Source organism: Passer montanus, unplaced genomic scaffold (assembly GCF_014805655.1).
Source record: "Passer montanus isolate IOZ18808 unplaced genomic scaffold, ASM1480565v1 scaffold3, whole genome shotgun sequence".
Classification (NCBI taxonomy): domain Eukaryota; kingdom Metazoa; phylum Chordata; class Aves; order Passeriformes; family Passeridae; genus Passer; species Passer montanus.
The window spans coordinates 811,715-834,041 of NW_024367707.1; the positions used below are offsets into that span (position 1 = coordinate 811,715).

A 22,327-nucleotide genomic window follows, 5' to 3' on the forward strand; every position below is an offset into this window, starting at 1 on the left:
CACCTTTTTAAAACTAAGTTTTCCCCACCCTGTAGCTGAGTTTCTTGCTTTCTATGCAAATTAGTTATCATCTTCAGTTTGTTCTTCTAGACCTCTCTGAAAATAGGTCAGAGAGTTTGTGGGGGATTTTAGGAGTCTTGATGGGGGAATAAAAACTGGGCTGGCCTTTGGCCAACAGTCCATGCCCTCTCCTTGATCTCATCGTGGGGGATTTTAGGAGTCTTGATCAGGGAATAAAGACTACTGGGCTGGCCTTTGGCCAACAGTCCATGCCCTCTCCTTGATCTCATTCCTGTACTTGCCCTGTACTCTGCTGTTCTTAGCTCTGGGAGCCAGAACAAGGACAATTGTCCCATGAAAGTACTGCCCTACCTCTGCATGGCTCCTTCTTCAGCCACATGCTGTTCTTTCTCACAGTGTGCTCTCACCAACAACCCTTGGTTGGCTCGGGCCTTCTGGCTATTAGAGTTTGAGCATGCTTAACCACTTATCTTCTGGGCTTCTGCAGGGCACTGGGCCATAAAGACATTGTAAGTAGTTGTTTCCAATGTTATATTATTTGTTTCTTCCTAGAATATATAGTTTCCTCTATCTTAGACTTTCATTATTTCATCTGATTGGTAATTTTAAGTGTCTAGTTGCTTTTCTAGTAAAAGAGAGATTAATTCTTAGTGTAAGGTAGAAAATTTTCTTCCAGCAGTTACACTAAAATAAAATGAGTGACAATTATTTTGCTGTGCTCCTATATCATTAAGGCTGATATCACTCAGGAAAATTGGGTTTAGTAATAACTCCATTAAGACCTTGAGGCAATTCTCTATCTATTAGGGCTACACAAGTTTAACACTGTAAGATTGTATAGCCTCAGTTCTAGTCAGATTATCTGATTTGCTCTTTCTGTCCACAAGTCTTGTATGACAGTAAGAAAATTAAAAATAGGTGTGTGCCAAGATTGAAAAACAATAAAACAAAAAACTCAGATAAAATTCCTATAGAATACAGAGCATACCTAAACTTTGCATCTGTGAATGCATTAGCTGGACAGCTGGAATACAGTTGCCAATCAACGCGGAATTCAGGGACCCTCTGCTTGTCTTTTTGGAGTGTTAAAACAAGTAAAATGTTATTTCTTCTCTCCAGCAACCAATTTTTTAAAATCCTATAACAGCACAATTACCTCTGAGACTTCCTTCTCAGATTTGGCTGAAATTGGCTGAAAGGCTAGAAAATTTATTCTTGGAAATGAATGATGGACAACATAATCACCAAAGTTCATTTCCTTAGGTTTTATTTGCTTAGCCTGTTAGTCATAAAAAATTCACTAGAATCCCTTTTAGCAATTTTGTGTGATTACACCTTGCTGCCATATCTTCCCTTTTTCCTGAGATGTGTGACATCTAGCTATGGTGACTTAGAGTGTTTTCATTTCCTTAATTAGTGACATAGAATCACAGAATAATTCCAGTTGGGAGGACTGTCAGGGACCCTCCCAGTCTAGCATTCTGCATAAGACATAGTCAACACTACTAGACCAGCTTACTTTAGCCAGAAAAGTCTTACAGACCTTCAACAACAGGTTGAAGGCAACCTGTTCCACAGCTTGACTGTTCCTCATGGTGCAATTTTTCCTTGTATCTGGTCTAAACTTCTCATTTGCTTTTATGCCTGTTGTCTTTCATCGCTACACTATGCACCCTCTGAAGAGCCTGACTGAAGCTCTTCAAGACCTCCTCACAGAGCAATGGCTCCAGCCCCATGGTTTCATGGTGTTGTCCTGCTGAATTCACTCCAGTTCATTAAGATCCTGTTTTGACCAGTGAAAAACTGGACACTGTGTTCTAGATGTGGCCCAATGAGACCTGAGTGAGGAAGGATAGTCTTTTCTCTCCATCTTCTGGCTGTGCTGCTAGCAACACAGCCCAGGATATACTTGGTTGTTTTGGGTAACAAGGCACACTGCTGGCTCATGTCCCACTTGCTGCCCACAGTACCCCAGATCCTTTTTTGCAAAGCCACTTCCCAGCCAATCAATTTCCAAACTATATTCTTGCAAGGGGTTCTTCCTTCACAGGTGCTGGACTTTGCATTTTTTTGATTAATACAATGGGGCTTCTGCTGGCTCAGCCCTGTCTAGCTCCCTCTGAATGGCAGCTCTGTGACTAAGCATGTTGACTTTTGCAGCTCTTTTTTAATGCTGATGGGGGATGGAGGACTTTAGAACAACCCTCTTGAGGTTGTTAGCAGATGAAAAACTAGATATGAGCAGTCAACAAGCACTTGCAGCCCAGAAAGCCAATGGTATCTTGGGCTGTAAAGCCTTTGCTGTTTCAGTGTCCTGGAGTGCAGCCTGGTTGGGGGAAAAGACTTGTAGGGTTTGAGTTCTGTGACATAATTCTCAACTTGCCCTTATCTACTTCTAGGACTTCATCTTCTTCAATCATGTCTATAAGAACAAAGGGCAGGGGGATCCTGCTGGTCTTTCTACTTTTTTATAGATTCATTAGATTGTTCAGACTTTATGCACTTTTATTCTTTTAGAACTCTGATATCATACTCATGAAGAAAATGCATAATGCTTCTTTGAGTGGTAGGGGGTACTTCATCTGGTGGAAAATCCTGCAAAGAAATCAGGACCTTCTGATATAAGTATTCTCCTTTTTAGATATCTAAAGCCTCATGCATTCATCAGTAAGATTTCCTGTGGTCTCTCTCTAGAATCTGCTTGATATAGTTCTCTGGAATATGTTAATAATCAGAGGTTATTGTTCTGTGGTCCTGTGGTGTCTGTCCATCTTATCTAAGAAAGGACTTGGATTTCTTGAACTTCTAAAGATTTAAAAAGTTTCAGAAAAGCAAGCATCTGCTTCTCAACAAACCAGAAATTATGGATATAATTTCTGACTGTGCGGTTTCTCAGAACTGTCTTCTAAGTCATGTACTTCATCATTTTACTCACAGTGTTTCTTTCAAATATTCAAACTCTTCTTTATTGTCAGTTCTAGTTAATAAAATTCTAAAAGTGGTAGTGTTTGATTTTCTTTTATCACTACCAAACAGAGAGCTTCCTTCCACCACTTTTGTTAGCTATTATTGTAAAGTGCTGTGTCTTTCTGAAAAACTGTTTTTCCTGGCCATAAATTTGCCTTCCTAAGTATAAAATGTTGCTATAGGTTGAATCCTCTGTACATTTATCTTTGTGTGTGTAGTTGAATGCATGTATGAAAGTGCTTTTAGCTGCTCCATTCTAATATTGCTGTCAGGTTGAGAGACATTGAAGTTGTATTTGGAACCATTTTGATAAAGGGGGTAAAGGAAAGAAAGGGTAAAGAAACTTAATCTTTATAAGGCTTTATGGTCCAGATTTTATTGACCGATGCAGCACTTTATTCTGCAGAACCAGAAGTTAAGTGGTTTTAGGTAAAAACACCTATATGCATCGCTCCTCACTGCCATAAAGTTTAGCTTTCTAGACCAAGTTATTCTCAAGGTATAGGGCTTCAGAGCACTCATCTTCCTGGGCAAAAGGAGGCCTTTAACTGGTGTGCCAGGCACATTATTGCTTTAGTTCCGTTCAGAACTTGACACTGGTGTTTAATACCAACATAAGAAAGGAGTTGGCTTGTGCTACTTCCTTGCCACGAGGGGGAGAATTTTCTTTTTCCTTGTTCACTTTTATCTTCTGCAGTGATCAGAACTACCTGAACTGAATTTTTGCCTTGTGTTCTCATAATATTATTATGGGTGGAATACTCACACATGCACAGAAATTCATGCATGTGTGAGATCCTATGAGTTTGTCAGTATGTATCTCATTATAGTAATATCTTTTGAGAAAGAAATCACATAGACTAAAAAGTGATATGGTAATGTGAAATCGAATTTTCTACAAAAAAAAAAGAGAAAGTACACTGAAGAAAAAAATAGGCTATCAATATTGGTATGTTTTGTCTGTTAGCATAGTTAAAGAAAAGCAAAGTAGAAGGAAAATGTAGTTGAGAATATTCTAAATATTCTTTAAATACAATAATTTGTAGCATATATTTCCCACAGTATAAATAAATGCCCCTGTTTATATTCTCAGAGAAAAGAAAAATGCAACAATATAAGCTCAGTTTCAATAGCTGTTTAGAAGCAAGCACATTTTAAAGGATTTTGATTCCTAGGATTCATCTATTTAGTATTTATTCAGTAGTTTTCTCAGATTTCATCCATCATCTCAGAATTATATGCCAAAATCTAGGCTCCTGTAATGTTTTTAACATGATAAAATTGTCACTTTGATTTTTAAAAGGGATCTCTGAAAATAGGGTGCTGACAAAAATAGTAAATCTCAGCTCCCAGAACCATCATTGTGTTCTAAAGCAGTAAAAGGTCAGAACTTGTTAACTCAGGAAAATTAATAGTTTAGGGATGTAGTCTGAAAAAATGTTTAACTATTAATCTTTTGCTTAAAATGTTTTGCTTAGTTTAATTTTTAATCTTTTGCAGAAATATCTATTAACATGATTCAGTGTTTAATATAGACTGCCTATATTATTATAGCATATAAAATGCAGTAATTGTGATTGCTTTCCATGTAGAACTAAAAAATAATTAGCGAAATTAATTTGCAAGTTTTACTACATAACAGAATTTTCTAAAAATCATCAGGACATTTGTTGAATATTTTCATTTTTCAAAGCTAGACTCTGCCCTTTTGTAATGTCATGCATATTATGTCTTCTTTAATGATAGACATTCTGCAATTAGAGCTTGAATTTGTGGAATTGTGGGGCCACTCAAGACACATTGCTTTGCCCTGATCCATTAAATTCTCTCTGGCAGATGTGTTTTCTGGCTGTGCAAAAGATACTTCTACTCAGATGTCATATGGTTAATGAAAAGAAATCATGAGCAGTAATAGAAACCGTCTTATGTATTAAATAGTTCCTAATTCCATATCTAGTCTATTCACCTCTTATTGAGTTTCCTTAACAAATCTGGCTAAATCAACTCAAAACACCCTAAAAAATTATATTATTGTCAGTTCACAAATAAGACAGGAAGAGCTGTGATATTCAGCTGCTTTTTAAAGGATAGATACAAATATTCTAATTTGCCAAGAAGTGAACCTTAAATTCCAACGTAACACTCTACCCACAAGAACACTTCCCTCAAGTGCCACCTTTATGGACATAAGGAGGGACTGAAGTGAGAAGCTGTATCAGATGTTAGAAATAACAAAGTGTTTGGAAAATATTTGTCCTTTTTTGTGCGATTTTTTTCCTGTTTTTCTCCTTTGACTCCCTGCCTTCTCTCCCTTGAGCCCTGCACCCACGGGGCTGGGGTGGCCTGGTGGCTTTGCCATGTTCCCAGTGCTGTGCAGGACTGGCTAACAGGAAAAGTGCTTTTTCCAGCATCTTTTTACCTTCCCGTCAGGATACAAAATACCCTCTGACTAGATGGAAACCAAGATGAAACGTAAATCTGGGGAATCACTGAGTTGTTCTTTTCCACTCAGGTTCACAGGCCTTCATGTAACAGAAAAATATGGTACAGACATCTACTGTTACATGAATCTTTTTCTCTGAACTTTTTAAGGCTCTTCCATAATTAGTGACTTATTTCTATTATCTCCTCTGTTTTCTGCATAGAAATAGTGGGATTAAGAGTTTACCATTAAGGCTTTTATATAATGGAAAAAGTATTTCTGCCTTTCCTAAACAGATGAAAGACTGGCTAGCATCTTACAATAAATATTAATTTTAAAAGAAACTATGCTAATCAAATCAAATCAAATCAATAATATAATTAAGCAAGAAAATTAAGTTAAAAGCCATAAAGTTCTAAAACACCCCAAGTTCAAATATTTTAATTATGATTGCTTTAAGCATTTTTCTTTTTTTTTTTTTCCTTTTTCACTACACACAACTGTGTGTCTTGTCTGTGTATATAGCATTTGACAATGTGGTAGATGAGGGAAAAGTCAGAAGGCATAGAACTACTTAACAGAATAATGCTGCATTTTCATATTGTCAGGGTGATTAATGACAATCACTGTAGTTTGCCAGTGAAGGAAAAGGAGGAAATGTTGCTGCCTTTCTGAACTGATACTCTTTAGTAGACACTGTGGGAGACTGCAAGCCCAGAAATAAATTCCTCTAATAATCATTAATGTCTTTGTCCCTGCAGGGCACTAAATGGATCAACAATTCTCTTCACTCTCTTTAAACCCTCTGGCACAACAGCAATGCTGGTTCAGCTGTGTTTCTTTTCTCCCATTTGGATGCACAATCCTTTGGTCAGTTCCCCAAATCTTCCTCCATCCTATAAAGTGCCATCATCTTCCACACACTGTAGCAGGAGAGTTTGTTTCCAAGGTGTCACCCATGAAACACGGTGATCCTAGCAAACACTGAGCTGTTCAGGATTGTGGTTTTGGCACCATTTCTCCAATCAGTTCTGAAAAGGCAGTTTGTAAACAATTGTAAACAATACCTGTGTACTCTCTTGCATTGTAAAAATGAGAGGGCAATTATCCACATGAGACAAAGAGAAGGGGATTTGTAGTTTGATGGCAAGTAAGTACAAAGTTTCTGTAACAATCTGTCTTCTGCCTTCTAATGCTGACTCTCTTATGGCACTGCAAGTCAGTCAGCTCTGCTGCTTTCGGTGGATTTGCACTACTATGGGAAAGGAAAAAATAAAAAAAGACCACTAGAACTCATGACTCTTGAAAGAGAAAGAAATCATTTTGCAACAAGGTTTTGTTTCAGCTTATGGTCCATGGAGCAATAGTGCACAAATATACAATCATATATGAAAACATTTATAGAAAGAGATTTAGCAGTCAGCTTTGAGTCTCCAAGTCACTTCCCACCTGGATTTACTGTTTTTATTAAACCTCTTTTTCAGACTTGTCATTTAATGCTATAGTCGATAGTAGCAGAAGTTACAGATGCTTAGTTTTTAAAATCAAGTCCTTGAAATTCAGTGCAAGCAAGATGTCGCATCTTACCTGGTGAAATAAAATAGGACCAAATCACAGCTGCTATATCCTTTTTCTTCACCAACTTAAGTTATTTCAGTAATATTACTGTTAACTCAATAGTCTAGTCATGATCCTCCAAAGAATCCTCTAAAATATTAGTTTAATAATAAAGCAGGGAAGATAGTGACATCATAAAATAGTATGGAAGATCACAGCTACAGAATCTGAGCTGGGTAGCACCACAGGTCTTCTGGCCCTGGTATGGTGGAAGCCAGGGAAGAGATAAACTCAAGGCAAGAAGAGAAGTGAAGACACCACTCTGACCGCTCTGATGAGAGAGGATGCAACAAGGACATCACTGGTGCAAGGGAATGTAACAGGGACTTGATAACTGAAAAGATTGTGTTGCTAAGGGAACAGGGGCAAAGGGGTCTGAGTGGAACATTTTGCATGGAAGTTAGAGAGCTATAAATACTGGTGAATAGTGTAATAAACTGGTCTTGCTTGCATAGCATGGTCCATGTCCTCAATCACTGCAAATAGAGAGGTGGAATACATAGTATTGAGAGTAGCTGCTAGAAATGTTGAAACAGTAATGTAGAACATGCTTGCTATGATCTGAACATTGTAGAACATGTTAATACAGAGCAGAATTGATAAATCCGCATTTATAGTCATTCAGGGAAACCTCCTTGAGTTGCCTTTGAGCTCTCTGTGTACTTAGCAGGAAAATAGGTGAGACTGAAGCTGAGAATGGAATTCTTGATTCAGCTTGCTTTTTTGTGCTGGCATAACTGGGAGCTCTGGGAGTGTGCTATCTGTAGCCTTTCCAAGATTCTGATAGAGACAGAGGAAGAGCACACTTTTTGTGAAGACTACCACACAGTTGAATTCTCTGCTGTGTAAGCTTCTACAGTCTTGAATATGATATGTCCATGAATAGAGCAGGAGACGGTTGTATTGGAAAGAAAATAAAAAGGTCTGTGAACAACTTGCAGTTTTCTAGGACTTATAATTATATCTAAGATTTTTATATTTTATAAATTTCCAACTTTGATTAAAGTGCAAGGGGTGATTATTCTCTACCTGAATTCTGAATTGTCTGGTCACTAAACAGTGAATTACAGAGCAGAGATTTAAAAAACCCCACAGATTTAACTCTCTAAAATTTTAGCTCTCTTATTTGTAATTTCAAAACAATACTGTCTTTCACAAGACAGCGAGACAGCTGTCATTCTGTTTCTCTATTTTAATTTTCTTTTTTTTTTTTAAATACTTTCATTTTTATCACCTATGCAAATCCTGGGATGCAATCAGGGTTCCTCGCCAGATGGGCTAAATGACAGCAGGTTGCTTGCTTAGCACTTCCAAAGGGTGCCAAGCTAAGATGTTCCAGATTCCTTACCTGCTTGCAGAGAAGGAATAACAATAGGTAATGGGGATAACTTTGTTTGCACTGCCTTGGTCCTAAGTAAAGAGAAGAATTAGTAAATAATGCACCTCCATCATTAATGCATTGGGTTTTTTTATATATTTAGTGTTTCTAAAACTGCCTGGCAGTATTCTTTCTGCTGCTGTCAGCAGTGTTTGTAAAGGAGACTTTCTGTGCAAATTCAGCAAATCATCTAGTGAGCTAAACCTCACCTCCAGGTTAATGACTGCTCAACCTAGCCCTGTGTTTGCAAAAGGAGAGAGGGAGTGCACCTTCACATTCTCCAAACAAGCAGATGAGAATGAGGACCTAGTGACTCTTTTCAGACTCCTGAAATCAGCAGCTGTGAGATGGAGCAGAGTGGCCTATCTCAGCTTACACTTGGCACTCAGGAACTCTTCATCCCCTACAACAGAAATGTATTGATCTCTTGTTTCTTATTTGTGAAATTGGTAGTGCCATGATTTGATAGTGACATCCTTTTGGGTTTATGGACTTACAGCAGTGAGGTTGACTAACACAATATACTCCTGTGGACAACATGCTCTGTGGAGTTTATGATGACAGTAGTAGAACCATAGAATATTGAATCCAGCTCCTGACCTTGTGCTAGATACACCAAGAATCACAAGAGCATTGTCCAAATACTTCTAGAAGTCTGTCAGTCTTGATACTGTGACCACTTTCCTTTGGGAGCCTGCTGCAATGGTCAGCCACCCTCTGGGTGAAAAACCTTTTCCTGATATCCAACCTAAACAACTTTCCCAAATCTTCGTCTGCTACCCCGTTATAAACCTCTGGCCCAGCTGGCTTCCTGGTGAATGGTGGAAGCTATAGCCACCAGCTACTGCAGATGACTTCTTTTTTGTGTAAGAAAAGTGTAAGTCTGTGCAGTGCACGTACACCCTGGAAGGGACCCAGCACCCAGCCAGGTCAGCCTTGACAGTGCTAAACAGGTTTAATCTTGCACTCCATCCGCACAAATCTTTTACAGTTAGGCTTGGTATAGTACTGTTTGAGTAAAGAAAGATTGATTACTACCCCAGAGTGGCACAGAGATTCTGAGCAGGAAGCCTGAATTTTAGTCCTGAGCTTTTACTGCATCGTTTTCTCTCAGTAGTAGAAAGCACAAGAAATCTTGGCTACAGTGATGTGATAATCCTTGAATTTTCCCTAGTCAGCATTTTTGTATTTGAAGTATCCTTTGAAATGTAAATTATGCACTGAAGTCATCAGTGTGTACCAGGCAGAGTGAAAAATTGAAATAAAGCCTTTATATACATATGTATACAGACAAGTATAGATTTATGTACATTGCACATACACAGTTAAACTTCTCTGTGGACGTGGCTGTTAAATTACTATTAAAAAAAAAGTATTTGAAGTAACATAGAAGATGAAAAGAAGATTTTACTTCTGACAATGAAGAATCTAACAATTAGGATTAAATATAATTTTAAGGGATTCTCATTTTAATACCCTTGATATTATAAGTAATACAAATGGTGTGTTGTGTATGATTTCCACTAATGTGCAGCTCCTTCTGTCATCCAGTTTTCTACTGAGACATATTTATAGTAAGTAGAATAAATTAATTACAGAACCTTGTAATACAAGAATGTAATTCCATCTAGTAAAAACCCCTGAAGTGGAACCTTAAGATGTTTGCCGTGTAAGGGAAGCAAAGCATAGGTAAGTAGACTTTGCTGATATGTCAAAGCTTTTCCCTAGGGGTAATGTCCAAAAATAGGAAAGATTGTTTTATTCTTCAACAGCTTGTTTTACTGGGCTTTTTTTGGCTAGTACAGAAAGGCGTAGGATTCCTTCTACCTTTCACCTCCTTCTTTTTCTTTTGTGTGCATATGTTTCCAAATGAGCAACATGCTTTCTTCCATGCTAATTTCAAGCAATTTAAACACCTGTTTGGCTATTGTTTTTTAAGTATGCAGAGCCCTAAATTTTAATTTTCAAACATATTTTTAAAAAAATCTCAATCTAATTATTTGACCTTGTACTGTTAAAGGAACAACAAAAGTACAATTCTGAAAAATATAAGGAAGGTCTTGGTGTGAGTGCAGTATTTTTATCTGTGTTTACAGAGCACAATGTGCTTAGTCAGCTATTTCTTTCTTCTACAGTTGAGCACCACTTTCATAATATTTTCAGTCCATTCTGTATTGCAGGTGCCCTGCTAGGAGCAGTATGGTTCTTAGCCAGTGCTGGAATGTTCCTGTGACAGTCACCAGATTCACCTGGGACTGAACAAGACATAATCAGGGCCCAGAGAACTAAAAAAATACTTTACCATGGCTTGATTGAAAACAACTGCTCTTCCCTAGTTAAACAACTTAGCATGTCTTTTCCCACAGCAATTTGGGAGAAATTAGTTGAATGAGAAGGCTGTATCGATCCCCAGGAGCTGGCAGAGGACTGAGAGCCTTTTTTAAACTGCTCTAGGGATTTTCTTTTTGGAGAAATCAAGCTGGCTGTCATCCTGTAAATGGAACTGTATAGCCCTCCTGCTTTCAGAAAGGGGAAGTTGCTTAAGCTTAAAGAGCTTCTTTGCTGTCATTACTTTGTCCTCCAGGGACTATTGCTTTGTGTTTCCTAGTTACAGGAGGAAGAGGATAAAGTGTCTGTGGAGAACCAATTGCAGAAGTATCCATTGCAGTTAGCTTGTTACTCTGGCAAGCAAGGAGGGATTTTCAAGACTTTTTTTAGTGCCCGAGACAAAGCACTGGGAATCTAAAAATCTGAGTAAAAATCTGGAAATCTGAGTCAGTACTTTTTTCTACTGATGATAAAAGTTTGTACCCTGGAACTGCAGTTCTGCAAATTCTAAGCAAAATGTAATGATAATTTGAAATTATTGGTTATTTGTCCAAGCAGTGTTAGAAATAGTGAGGATTCTTTTGCAGCCGTGGTGGATTACGGGCCATGACTGGGATTTGGAGTGTCAGGTTTGTCTTTCAGGGAGACACTGCCATTTCTTTTTGGTTCCTGTCTAAACTGTCATTTCTCTCTAACTTGTGTATCTGGCAAGCAGATCTCTATTAGATCTGAAGAGTTGGAGAAAATATGTGTTGCTAGGCTGGAAATCCCTGAGATGTCAGCCACAGGGTAAGGTGGGAAATGTGGTTAATAAGGGCAGGGAATTGAAGCCTCTTCAAAGTTCCTGTTGTAAATCTCCACTTCTTAGTTGTACCTTATTGCTCTTAAGAGCATCTCATTTTTTCCTGTGCAACCTGAGTTGTTCATTGTGCTAAATATTAATAGTCATAGAACACATACTTCCTTCTAACAAAGATGATCAGTATTGAAGTAAAAAAAAATTGTACTATTCCAGCACAAACCTTGCCCTGCCCCTTCTTCCCTTATGTGTTGTTCACAGTCTACTCCAGATTCTTTCCTGCTTTAATTTTCTTTTTGTAAATGTAATGAAACAGTAAATGTTGCCACAGTCCAAATGATAGCTATTTATTTTGCTTTGAGGAAAAGTGCAAACCTGCTGAGAAGATTTATTTCCAAATTCCAAACTCCTTGATTTTATAGGCAAATTAAAACATCTGCATTAAATTCAACATAAGCCTGTGTTATGTAACAATTAAAATTCTCATTCTGAATCCTGGACAATTTTCCTAGAAAGAGTTCTCAGGGGTCTTTGTGACACAAAAAATTATGTAGCTGCCAGAGGCTGCAGTTGCAGAAAGAAATAGGCCAAATGTACAAATTTAAAAAAATTTTCCTAGACTTAATGTCTCATGGTGCCTGATTAAGGTCTTTGTATGACACGATGGGGTGATAAAGTCCCTAAAACCCTAATTGCTGTAAACATGCCTATGAAGTCTTTATGTACCATTTATGATGATTGTGTCTGCATGTTTAAAGGATGGGCAGCTCTATCATGCTGCCCAACTCTTTATGCTAACAAAGCACCCAAGGCTCTCCTCTGTGATATAATACTGAAAAGATTTATAGCTGTGAATTTTCATACCAAAGTGGGTCTCTCTAAAACATCAAAATATGAGTTACAAAAAATTCACTTCCTGAAAAACACAACATGAATATTCTGCAGAGCTTTGTGCATCACTTTTCTTTGGTTAGTTTATCTCCAGAGAAGTAAAATATGCCTTTTAAATATGTAGGTCACAGTAACAGTGGCAAAGTATGGACATTTTAATCAAGTCTGTTTTAATATACCTGACAGCTCAATTAACAGGTATTAACTAAAAATATCTCTAGCTGGGACACTTAATAAATAAAAGTTAATTGTAACTGCTTTGAAATCTCATCTTTTTTCTCTTCATGATTTCTTATGCCTGAAATCTAACTATAGTTCTTTAGAATCAGAATTACACATTGTTCTGCAAGAAAGTAAGTTAATGTACTCAAAGCAGAGGATAATGGAACATGTTAACTAAATTATTAAACAAAACTCTAATATCTCGATATAAACTTTAAATGAATGAGTAAACAAACTTATTGTTATGACTAATTTAAAGACTGATAATATAAACACGCATCTATTCTACTATATTACTAATTACTTTCTTTACTGAGAGTGAATAAGGATAGTTAAACTGAACATGTCAGTTTTAAATTAAGCTTATTTTAAAGTTCCTCTTTGTGGCTTTCATTCTGCAAATAATTCGTACTGTCCAGTGGGACTGACATATAGACCATATGAAAGATCAGAGCCTCATAATATGTGAGCTTCTTTTCTCTGATAAGCAGGCAATGTCTGTTGAGCTTCTATTGATTCTTGCTGTATTGCTGTATCCCCAAAGGCTAGATTTCTGGTTCACTTCTGTGTTCTAAAACAAAACAAAAAAAGGTGTTTGAGGTAGGAGATAACTGAAGACGGAAACTGCATTAAATTTACCTGTTACAGTCTTAATCTGCTTAACCTTAGAGTCTGTTTCAATTATATTCTGATTTTTTTTTCCTCCTGATTACTGAAGAATAGGATGTGCAATGTAGACTCTCCACTTCCCAGAAAGATTTATGAAGGCCTTTGCAGTGGTAGCTGACCATGTAACATTGTACAAAGCTGGCCTTTACCATCACCTCAGCAACAATTTCTTTGAATTTATAGCTTGCTTGCATCATTTGAACTACTTTCAGATTTATTTTTTTTTGAGATCAGTGATGAACAGAGAGGATGATGTGTTTGGGATTCTTTACTAGAATCACAGTCCTGAGTGGAAAGGGACCCACAAGGATCATTGAGTCCAACTCCTGGCCCTGCACAGGGCAGTTCTGGAGTCACACCCTGTGTCTGAGAGTAGTGCAAACACTCTTTGAGCTCTGCCAGGCTGGTGCTGTGCCCCCTGCCTTGAGGAGCTTGTTCCACTGCCCAGACACCCTCCAGGTGAAAAACCTTTTCCTGATACCCACCCTAAATCTCCCCTGTACTGGACAGCCACAGTTTATTCTTCTGAGTTACCTCCAGAACTCATAATTGTTTTCTGGAAGTTATTCCATCCAGTCATTAGAAACTTTCCTAACTGAGTTGGATGAAGTGGTAAAATATGACTTCTTCTCTACCGCCTATCTTCACTAGAGATAATATTTATTATACCCTTGTAGTTATTATACTCCTGAGTTACTATACCCTTGTAGGCATCTGTGCATTGTTTAAATTCTCCATATTAGAATCATATGAATTTGCCAAAATGTCTTTTGCTATTTATTCATGAAATAAGAACTTCTAGCATGATAAATTTTACTTGAAAATGTTGAAGGGTTTTTTATTCACAAAACTAATATATATATAATATTCTGAACATTTTTCTGTAAATTAATGTGTATAATTAGGGTATCTATATATATGAATAATATATATATTTGTACATATGCATGTTTATATATATAAAATACCTCATAAACATGCTATTTACTTTTATTTAGGTTTTAGGTGCTAGTAGCTCCTTCAGCTCCTTTTCTACAAAAGGCATTGTCTTTCCTGTTTATCCTGGACATTGCAAACACTTTTTTTCATTACAATAAATCATTATTCATTGAAATAAAAGGTAAAAAGCAAGCTTTCAAATGCCACTACTGTGAAAATACTTATTAATTCTAATGATATTGGAAATTCTACTTTCTGAGTATAGTATAGATTTTTGTTTGTTTTTCTGTTGTACTACAGTTGTCAGAATTATTCAAGATGTTTTTGTTAAATACAGAAAAGATACTCTAAGGTATTTAGTCTAAACAGGCTCTTTATTACTTACAAGTAATTTTCTCCTTGATAGCAATATGATGAACGCTCTCCTCTATCAATACAGTTTTCTCTGCTTTTCCATTGCTTTAAGTTCTGTAAGTCATCAACATTTTAGTTTCAGAAAAACCAGAGCTGTTTATGGTATGCTACTCTTACAATAAGACCTAGTGATTGTTATTTGGACCTAGGTTTCTTGTCTCAAATGAATTTTCCAAATTAAAGGTAAAAAGGGTTTAAAATGAAATTTTATTTTTAACTTTAAAAAAAACAAACAAGCAACAATCGTTTATTAGAAAGGTTTTTAACTGACTGAAAAGCTGTAAAAGATAAAAAATTCCTACTGCCAATACAGGCATAAGTATTTTAAGAAGATAATGCTAAGTGCTCTGTTATTACTATGATTTTCAGTGAAAGAAAGACAACTAATTTTCCAGTATATATATTTCTGTACACATCTACCACACCTTCAACAGGATAAATAACATCTTTCAGGCTCAGGGAGTCAACATCCAGCATTAACTGGTATCATCAGTTTTCTGTTATTCTTCCTGCTCTAAAGCCACTATTGTAGGGGGATTTCAAGATAGGAAGTGGAACCATAAAATTGAACAGGGCAATTTTGAAGGATAAAACATGTTATTACAGGTTGAACTAAGAACTCTGTCATTGGAAATCATGGGATTTAAGCACTTCATAGTAATTATAGGGGACTACTGAGGGGACATCCTGTAATATATACTTTACATTACACATACTTATGCTCTATGCCACAAATTCACTGACATTAATTTTTTTATTTATGAATTATGATGGTAATTTGAAGATTTTCTGAGAACTGATTTTCCCCAATTGGATATGATTTTTCAGCTCTCTATAAATCTGGGTCTGTGTCCAGGCTTTGGAAACTATCATTGAGCCTGGTCCCAGATGGAATCTGAGCTGCAGCAGAACCTGAGAACCAGAATGGGCTGCTGGATTTCAGTGGTATTGAACTTAGAATCTGTCCATGAGTATTTTATTTGGGTTGGGATCAGCTGCTTTCTGTGCACTGTCTCACACCAGAGAGTGCTCTGGATTTAGTTCAGATCAAACCCAGGTGGAAGAGGCTCTCTCCAGGAGCCTGTCCAGTGTGCTCCTGCAGTTAATGGACACTGGATCAGTGGCATGGGTGTAGCTGGGCAGTCCAGGCAGTCTTAACACGCCTTAGCAGGACATGTGTCCTCTGTGCTGGCTGTCCCACCTTCCAGCCACCACCCTGCAGTCACAGGAGCTGGGACATTGAGGCAAATACTTGCTCAGTGTGTTGTGTGAACAGTAGCATACAGGCCATTTGAGGCTTCCAGCTCTGGAGAGCTCCAGGAGGGATATTTGAAAGTGTCAAGGCACAGCAAGGTTGGGGTAAGGGGCTGCAAGCAGGGACCTCTCCCAAAACTCCCACAATACCTGAAAAAGGAGAGCAAAGCTGGCTCTGGCTGAGAAAGGAGTGCTGTGGAGAGATTTACAGAGTAGCCCAGGTCGAGGTCTGAGTTTAAAACTGGCCCTGAAGCCCTGGGCAGGAACCCCAGGTGAGGTTTCTCACAGCCATTTCTCCCTAAAGGCTGATGACAGCTCATGCTGCTGTGCCACATCAGAACTGGCCTTAAGCAGGTCAGAGCCCGTGGGCTGGGGAAAGGAGGAGAACATCACCCTGACAGTCAGAAGTTAATGTGATTTGTCACTCATATTTAATTTCATCAGATGGATGCAACCATAGGCTGGGTAATGGTTGCCGGTACAGCTGCAGTATTCTGGCTGGAAGTGCAGTGTGCACTGTCACCTTTGGAGGATAAAATGTGAATAATACCCTTCACATGCAGGCAAAAATACGTGTTTGGATTTCCATAAAATTCAGTCAACTGTTTGTCTCATGTAAAATTTTTGATTTAGGGTTTCCTTATCGTGCTTCTGGTAGTTACACTTCAAAAGGTTATGAAATTTTTGGTTTTATTACCAATTGCATGGATATTTTTAATGTTTAAGAGAGTTGCAAAATATGCTTGTGTTCCACCTAGGTCACATTTAATCAAGCATTTTTTTATTTTCTCTAGGGAAAAGCTGTTACATACACAATACAGGTGTTGAGGCAAAGTTCTCTAAAATACACGGTTGCATCTCTGTTCTGATGAAAGAAAACTTTGTAGGAAATAAATTGGAATTTTCAAGTTCATATGCCTAATAGTTTTAGTTAGTGTAGAAAAAGAATGTATGTTTTATAAATTTTATGAAATGTTTCTATTTAAACTATTGATGCACAGCATCCATTAGAATCTAATGCATTTGCTGTATGATTATTAATTGTAAATGGTTATTAAGATTATTGCTCTCTCATGTATAATAAAAATGGATTTTTATATGCCTAAAAAACCAACAATGGCTGACATGACATTGGTTTTTCTTAGCCAATTTAGTTGTCATTTTCTTTGATAGAGATGGACACTGAATGGCATGGTGTCAGTAACTAGGGCAAGAAGAATAATACGATCAATACAATTCAAGATATCAAAATATTTATAATGTAATTGTAATGTAGAATTTTTTCATTTTATGTCATGCTGCAGAACCTAGTTTCTGGGAAGAGGAGAGAAATTAAATTTTGAATTGATGGATGACATTGCTGTGGTTGTTTTGGTTGCAGTTCATTTTCTATTTGGTAGTTTATGGGTGAAAGACAGACTGTAAAGTTGTGAGTAGAATATGTAGAGTTAAGTGTTGTCCCAGAATAGACCCACAGCAAAACCTGAGATCAAGATCAAGATAGTGCAGTGTCTAAAATGAGATAATCACTTTGAGTCCAAATGCAGAGAGGATATAGAAATTAAATATAAATTAAGAACTCACATGAATTCTGTGAAGTCAAATGAAAGCATCAAAACCTATGAAAATGAGTAAGCTCTTTCTTTAAGCAATTTAATTTTAGAAGTTGCTTGACAAAAAATGATTTTCTTATTTTGTTATCTGTAAGAATGGCCTTAAATAGTAAAGTTAATGCTCTTACATTTAATACATAGTTATTTATACTACTTTGATGTTTATGTATTTTTACAAGGTGCTAATTGTGCAGAATTAAGCTGTCAAAACTGTAAAATTTGTGCCTTAATATTAGCATAATCCTGCAGCACATTGTTTTGCAATAGTATAGAAATTAAGTTTAGGGAATGTTTTTCCCAATATGAGGAATAAAACACATGTTTCTTATAATACTAATTTCCACGACATAAATAATGTATTTTAGGGAATTGTATAAATAGCATTCTTTTTCTTGTGGGTTAATTGATTATAAAGTTTTGCTAAACCAGAATCTATCACAAAAGTGGGTTTCATAGTTAATCAAGGAATGTTATCAAAATATCTAGAAATCAATTGAAACACAAATGCAAAATTAAGATTCGGTTTGCAACAACACACCAACAGCCTTTTGTCCTCCATCTTATGTTTGTGTCTTCCCTGTTTTCAAAGGTCTTTCCTTTCACCTTTGCACAGCTTCTTAAAAACACCAGCCTTGTGACACAGAACATCAAGTGCAACCCCATTACATAGTTTAGAGTTCCACTGACAGTACATCCAAATTGTGATTTGTAAATCTCTCTGCAATATCATGTGCAATGCTACCAAAAAATATGAAATTTTACTTATAGAAGGTCAGGTCCAAGGATTCAGAAGAGAGGAAGGAAGGAAACAAGCAATAAGTTTATGACTTAATGTAAATTGTACTGTGTATTACACCAGCAGTTGTTTTTGATTGCTTTGTTTTCTTTCTTACTCTCCAGAGGCAAAATAAATCCATTATGTACTAATATGATAAAATGAAATTGCTCCCACAAGCTGCTGCTTAACATGGTCCCTCCTGGAGTGTCAGTACATATATGAAAAAACTGGGCCAGCGTGACAGTTGTTTTCTGCTCATCAACCCAAACATGCTCAAGATAGAGGAATAAAGCTGCCTTCTTTTGTCAGAGCTCGTGTACAATGCTTAACTCCCTTGTAATGTGTGCAGGTGTTACATTCTCACCCAGGACCTCCTGCTTGGCTTCAGGGTGTCTGTTTGCATCTTGTTATTGAGCATGTGCTAATAAAACCAGAGAGAAGGACACATCAGAAAGGAAATCGTGCCCAGATTTCAGACAGTCACCCACCAGGCACTAGCAGTGGCCACCCATAAGCCACTGTTTTGTCTTATGCTGGTCAGAGGGAAATGGCTGGAGCAGAGGAAGACACAGATGAATGCCTACACAGGGGTATTTTAGCTCAATGACTTGTCTCTGGTGGCAAACAAGAGTGGATCCCTGGGTAAGGGTGTGCAAGGTCTTTAATTTTCCTCTGCTCCACATTGTGTGCTTGATTCCTGAGGCAGACATATGCTTTGAGTTTTCATAGTCCTCAGAGTGCTGCTCTCTTATGAATTTATTCTCCATTCTGCTGTGCCAAGGCTTCAGCAATTTAGCTGTTCAGCACTGATAGTTAATTAGGCTTCTCCTTTTGTGGGTTTTGAACTCACCACCTGGTAGCAGGATTGTGCGTGGTGAAACAAACAAACAAACAGAAGCCTCTTTGTTTTTAAAGTTTAAAAAGCTACTGGAAGTAGTATCGTGTGTAAGCAGATGTAATACAGAGATTCAGCACAGGAAACTCTCACTTAGGCATGCTCAGGAGAGGTGTCCCATAACTTCCCAGAGCAGGAAGCTGCTTGATTATGTTCAAATGCACCCACCCCTGCCACTGCAGCAAAAATTACGTTTTCTCTTATTGTTGTAACATTATTTAGGTATTTAATCACTGCAAGAACCTTGAATTTTAGTCACTTGGCTACTGATAAATTATATCTGTTTTTTACTAATCTTTTATATTGGTTTATACTTCTATTGAGAGTAACCAGGTTTTTTAGACATTACCAATAAACACTGGGAAGTTATAAGCTTTAAATATTCATAACTTCTTATTGCAACTTTTTGTTTTTCTTCTCCTTATAACTGTTATTTCCCAGAGCAAAAGATGGAGGGAGGATGTAGAGTGATGGGAGATTCAGTTTGCCAACTCTGGAATGCAAATTCAAGAACACTAATATCAACCCCTACTGAATTTTTTACATTTAAGCTTCTGATAAGCTTCCCATGCTGAGAAGAGTAATTTTACTTTGTGAGAAACAGGAGGAAAAGTGTTTTAATATACTGTCCAAAATGAGAGATGATTCTGGACCAAAAGAAATGGAATTTTAATTCCATTTTATACGTGATATTTTTAAGTCAATTTTTTCCTTGTAACTCTGAGTAGGGTAGTTATAAAAAAACCCTGTTATAATGTGCCTTTAAATTATGTTTTGATAATTTTGAGCAATAAAATATGATAACTGTGATAAATTATCACAGTCATTTTAATAAGTTAGTTAGATGAGTGACTACAATATTTAATCAGGTCAATATTCTGCTTCTATTTTCTTCTAAAAAATGAAAAATCATCAGTAAAATGTAAAAGATTATCTGTATTTCCTCATAGTAATGTCATTTTGTTTGGTGAATTAAACTCCTTAGCATTCAAATAATCGTATAGTTTACCCATACAGAACCAGATTATCTCATAGAGAAATAATTGAGCATCTTTGTTTTTATCCTTTAAGTACACCCTAAAATCTATTATAATCCTGTAAAGGAGGATTATTAAACTAAACAACAGTAGCACATTTAATGATGATCTTCTAACAAAACATTCTGGCTAATCTCTGATTAGTAATTACATTTCCACACCAATCTAACACACAGGATAACTGAATTTCTTAAGATGTAGGCTATCTGCAAACCCCCTTATAATCTGTTTTGTAATCTGTCTTCATTTCATTTCTTTTGTATTTGGCAGTGGCCAAGTCAAACATTTCTTGAAGCAGAAGATCAATCAGTCACTCTAGACAAAAACAGGTCAGATCTTCCCAAAGTGCTGGAAGTATTTAACTGGTCTGTTTGTAGTGAACTATAGACTTGCAGACATGGTAGTAATAGTTTTCATCCTTGTTTATTGTTCAAAACCCTGTTTTTTAATGTTCTATTTTTTTTTAATCATCCTTTGATTTCAGGACTTTTTTTTTTTTTTCTGTGATTATAATTTTGAAATACCCAAAGTGAAACATAGGAAAAAGATTTTATTGAAGGGTCCTCTTGCACAATGCAAGTGGAAATTCATTGAAGACTATGGCATTTTCTTCAAAAGGATTATAAAATTGATAAAACACTGATTTGTGATGCATTTGCTTAGATATAATTTCACTTCAGAGGTGCTGCCATATTGCCATTTGATATAACTGTTATAAATGCTAATATATTATGCCATCAATATTACACTGATTTTAACCTGAGACATCCAACATTATTCTCTTTATTTTTTTTTTCTGTAGTCAATAAATAAACTATCAGTAGATTGTTATTTCATCTCCTTTTATACTTGCAGACGGTTTGACAAATCATTGGAAAAGTGGCAGATTTTTCATTCTGACATGAAGAGATTTAATCATTGGCTGAGTGAAACTGAAGAGAAGCTGTCAAGAGCACAGATAGAGGCTGGAGATGTGGGGCTTGTGAAAACCAAGCAATTTATCCAGGTATGATTTGATTAGCCTATATTCTATTTTTCTGTAGGTTTTAAGAAATTTTCAGGTCTGGGTAATCTGTATCGTTTTGAAGTACATTTAAAGAGGATTTCTAGTGCTGAGTGGACAGTGACAATTTCGTTCAGATGTGTGTGTTTTTCTGGTTAATTAAAAATTTTCACTAGCTTGTTGTAAGATATATTTTTAAATGAAATAAGATATGGGATGACATGGTACATTGTGGTACTTTCATAATTACATATTTCTTTGGTCTTTACCTAAAGTGCTGGTAAATTTCCATTTGTTATTTATGACCAGCAGGAATATCAGGCTTAATTTTAAATTCTTGTGGAAGAAATGTGATTAGCCATTGAGCTGCACAAGAGAGATTCCGTGACCGATGTCTTGCAAGTATTGCTTATTTTGTCTGTTTCATGTTTTAATCAAAGGACCTGGAGGATGCTTTTATTTGTGAAATGCAGTGTGACAGAATAGCCACTTAGCTGCTATGTGTCCAGTCCCAATTTGTATGCTTTTCATCTTGCAAGCTCTTTGAGCATCATAAGGAAAATAATAACTCTAGTTTTTTGGTAGTTTATTTCATTTCCCTCTTATGTGATTCAAATGGTAATGGGTATGAAGAATTAATTCCAAACTGATGTTTTGGAAGTAGATAGTTTCAGCTGAATAACTTGACCAAACTCTGGATTCATGTTATAAATTACTGTTTGTGCATAAGAAAAAAAGTGTTGTTAAAGTAATTGGCATTTGTGAATTTGAATTGCTGGATTGAATCACTTGATTTCAGGTTGAAAGGAGTTAGGTCTGTCTAACATTAAAACCAGAGATTTTGAATGCAACACTAACCTAGTTTTTGGCCTACAGTTAAATTTAAAAAATCATGTCATTTGAATTTTAGTATTTCAAGTCAACTTTTTAAAGATTTACACTGTTATTTCTTGACTGTAAAACTGCTGAACTGAAAAGGAAACAAAATCGTGTGGTGCAAGTATATAAAAATATACAACCGTTAAGTAACACACTAAGCTTAAACAGTTAAAATAGCAGTTAATTTTTTTTTTCTGCGCA

At 36.6% G+C, this 22,327-nt stretch overlaps 1 protein-coding gene across 6 annotated transcripts in view; it reads left to right on the top strand.

Moving 5' to 3' along the window:
- Window positions 1-22,327, top strand: part of DMD (dystrophin) — a 1,159,435-nt gene that overhangs the window by 598,019 nt on the left and 539,089 nt on the right. For all 6 annotated transcript variants that reach the window (XM_039714180.1, XM_039714179.1, XM_039714182.1 and 3 more), the window contains one exon: window positions 21,100-21,250. In XM_039714180.1, the coding sequence (XP_039570114.1) occupies window positions 21,100-21,250 (151 nt within the window). The remainder of the gene's footprint in view (window positions 1-21,099; window positions 21,251-22,327) is intronic.